The following is a 2,830-nucleotide window of genomic DNA, read 5'->3' on the forward strand; positions in this document are numbered from 1 at the left end:
GCTACATCAACTGAAGCTACAATTTTTGCTGTTACAATATGGCATATTTGGGCTGCCAGGAACTCTGTCCGAAATGGAGAGCCTGCTCAGCACCCTCGTCAAGTCGCAGAGAAGATAAAAATATATGTTGAAATGATTTTGCAACATTCTTCTATCAAACCTCCCACCAGGTGTGACTCCATTCGATCAGCTCCTAATTGGAATCCACCGCCGGTAGGCTTGGCCATGCTCAATGTTGATGCTGCCATTTTTTCGGAAATTAACAGTATGGGTGCAGGCTTTGTGCTTCGTAATGATCTCGGTGTGGTCTTGCTGGCAAAGTCTATCTTCATCGATCACACCTCTGATCCTGAGGTGGCTGAGGCCTTAGCTACAAGATATGCTCTCCAAAACTCTCACAATTTTGGTTATCTGAGCCTGCTCGTTGCTTCAGATTGTCTAAATCTCATTGCACGAATCAACTCATCTGCTGCTGACCGATCTACAATAGGTTCTATCATCTATGACATAAAAACAATGGCTTCAGGCTTCTCTTTTATCAAGTTTATACATGTTTCTAGATCTTGCAATAGGGCAGCTCATGTTCTAGCTCGATCGGCGGTGAATGGTGTCGAGTCAGTGTGGTATAATGAGGTCCCGAATCTTATCCGGACTATAATCTGTACTGACCGTTCTTGTTTGGTTTAATAAAGCGCCGCCTTTTACCTAAAAAAAACTACTAAATCATATGATTTCTAAGATTTAGCTGAAATTTAAGCAAATCGTACGGGTACGGACCAAATTAGGAACAACATCGCGTCAACTGAACTGAGTGGCGCATCGCAATCGCATTGCTACTTGCCGACCATCACGAAATGAAATCCTTTCTCAAAGGAAACGTGAATTTTCAGAGGAAAAGTGACAGTTCCAGCCTCGCTGCGTGTTATTATATCGTTTTTACAGGGACGAGTACAGCGCAGTCGATCTCGAGCTGAACCAAAAACACGCAAGAATAACACCACCAAAGCAAGAGCGGGAAGAAGAACAGAAAAAAATTTCCTTGTTTTTTTTTGTGCTAAGATCTGGCAATCAGTGCCTGATGGATGGATGCGTGCGCGCGTGCGCGAGGTTCATGGTTGGTTCGGGCGTTCAGCGTGGCTGCTGGATGGGGCGCGGGCTCACCCTGGCGCCGCCGGCGACCTTCCTCGGCGCCTTCTCCGCGTACCGCGGGGCCTCCTGCAGCCCGGTGCCGTGCGCGAGCCACCACTTGTCGATCCCCCAGGCCGCCACCTCAAGGCTGCCGCCCCTCTTGCCAGGCGCCTCGTCCTTCCCCTCGCCATGATCTGCTCCGATCCACGCAGACACCACACCAACGTCGTCAGTGCCACGACACAAGTGGAGACAACCGCTTACCGCTCGAGCTGAGACGCGGCATGGTAGCTAGCTTACCGCGGCGCGGTGGCGGAGGGGAGAGGAGGCCGTCGGCGAGGAAGCTGTCAACCTCCGCGTCGTCGTCGTCCAGGTTGTCGGCGTCGAGGAGGCCGAGGGCGCCGTAGTCGCGGAGCCAGCCGTCGCGAAAGGCCGGGGAGACAGCGACGAGGCGCCACCACTCGGGGGAGAAGTCCTCCACCTCCTGCTGCTCCGCCTCCGCCGTCTGCAGGCAGCGGTACCGGACCCCGGACGGCACGAAGGGCTCCGCCCAGGGGTTCAGCCTCCCGCCACCGTTGCCGCCGTTCACCACTGCCATCTATCAGCTAGCCTCTTCTTGGTCTGCTCTCCGTCGCGCGCAGTCGCACTCTCGCAGTGAGCTTCTCACCTCCACCGCGCAGCTGTGGATGAGATCGGGATGGATAGGGACGGTACGGTTCTTGGGGGTGGATATAATAGTGGCGCGACGGGATCTTTTCGGCGGGCCGGCCGGGCGGTCGGTCTTATCCATTCTGACGAGGAGGCCCGCGGTATTGTTTGCTCTTTTTTCCAGCACTGGCTCTGGGGATGGGTCCCCACTCGCCGGCCAGGCATTGTCAGCGTCTCGCGTGGCACATGACCACTTGTCTAGACTCTACAACAATCGTTGTCTTTGCAGCGAGACTGAAAAAGATTAGCCAGCCAATAGATCTACGAGCAGTCTCCACGAAAACAGTAAGGGTATGAGAGCAACATTAATGTACATGGACCAACAAATGATTCATACGAGTGGGACTCACATCGAGTGATAATAGTTATAGTAAAGAGTATAATATTTATATTTAAGTAGTAAATTAGGTAGAGGATCTATTTTGTATAAAAAACCAGAGAAAAAAATATATAATGGGAGAGACTAGTAATATTTTATTGGTTATGGGTTGTCCATATGTATATGGGTAGCTTATGCTGTAAATTGCTATATGGATTGCTCTTACAATGCTTATGGATAATTTTATGATGTTATATGAATCAGTTTTTCTCATATTGTGTGCTGGATGTTGGTACAGATGAATCTTGGCTCGACAGATGCTATAATTTAAGATAGAAATGTATTTGGTTGTTTGCATGCACTATTTCAGTCTGATTTGATAGATGTAAATATACGCTTGTTGTCTAGCCCGGGAGGAAAACTTGAATCCGCTCATACAGGTGGATTCATTTATCAGTGTCACAAAATCACCTTTATACGAGCAACCAATCAGAATGTCAGCTCTTACATCCACTCATGTGACATCAGATTCAATCAACCAAATAGAAACTCAGCTCAACCTGTTCAGATAGATACAATCAATTAAACACTTTTTTTCAGTAAATATAAGTCCACTCAGTTTGCTTTCTCTCAACTTGCAAATACGGTCCATACAAGTAACCAATCACACCTTAA

At 48.9% G+C, this 2,830-nt stretch overlaps 1 protein-coding gene across 1 annotated transcript; it reads right to left on the reverse strand.

Moving 5' to 3' along the window:
* Positions 1-883: 883 nt before the first annotated feature.
* Positions 884-1,879, reverse strand: LOC133885857 (protein EARLY RESPONSIVE TO DEHYDRATION 15-like). The gene is made up of 2 exons (XM_062325621.1): positions 1,429-1,879; positions 884-1,322 (listed from the first exon to the last, which is right to left on the reverse strand). The coding sequence occupies exons 1-2, from the start codon at positions 1,724-1,726 to the stop codon at positions 1,129-1,131; spliced, it is 492 nt and encodes a 163-aa protein (XP_062181605.1). The 5' UTR covers positions 1,727-1,879; the 3' UTR covers positions 884-1,128.
* Positions 1,880-2,830: the final 951 nt, after the last annotated feature.

This window comes from Phragmites australis, chromosome 11, assembly GCF_958298935.1.
Source record: "Phragmites australis chromosome 11, lpPhrAust1.1, whole genome shotgun sequence".
In the NCBI taxonomy this organism is placed as follows: Eukaryota; Viridiplantae; Streptophyta; class Magnoliopsida; order Poales; family Poaceae; genus Phragmites; species Phragmites australis.

Bases quoted from the DNA above. Each gene is read 5' to 3' on its own strand.
- LOC133885857 (XM_062325621.1), bottom strand. From the start codon at position 1,726: ATGGCAGTGGTGAACGGCGGCAACGGTGGCGGGAGGCTGAACCCCTGG. The intron at 1,323-1,428 runs GTAAGCTAGCTA...GGATCGGAGCAG, and splicing joins CCCTCCGCCACCGCGCCGCG to ATCATGGCGAGGGGAAGGAC.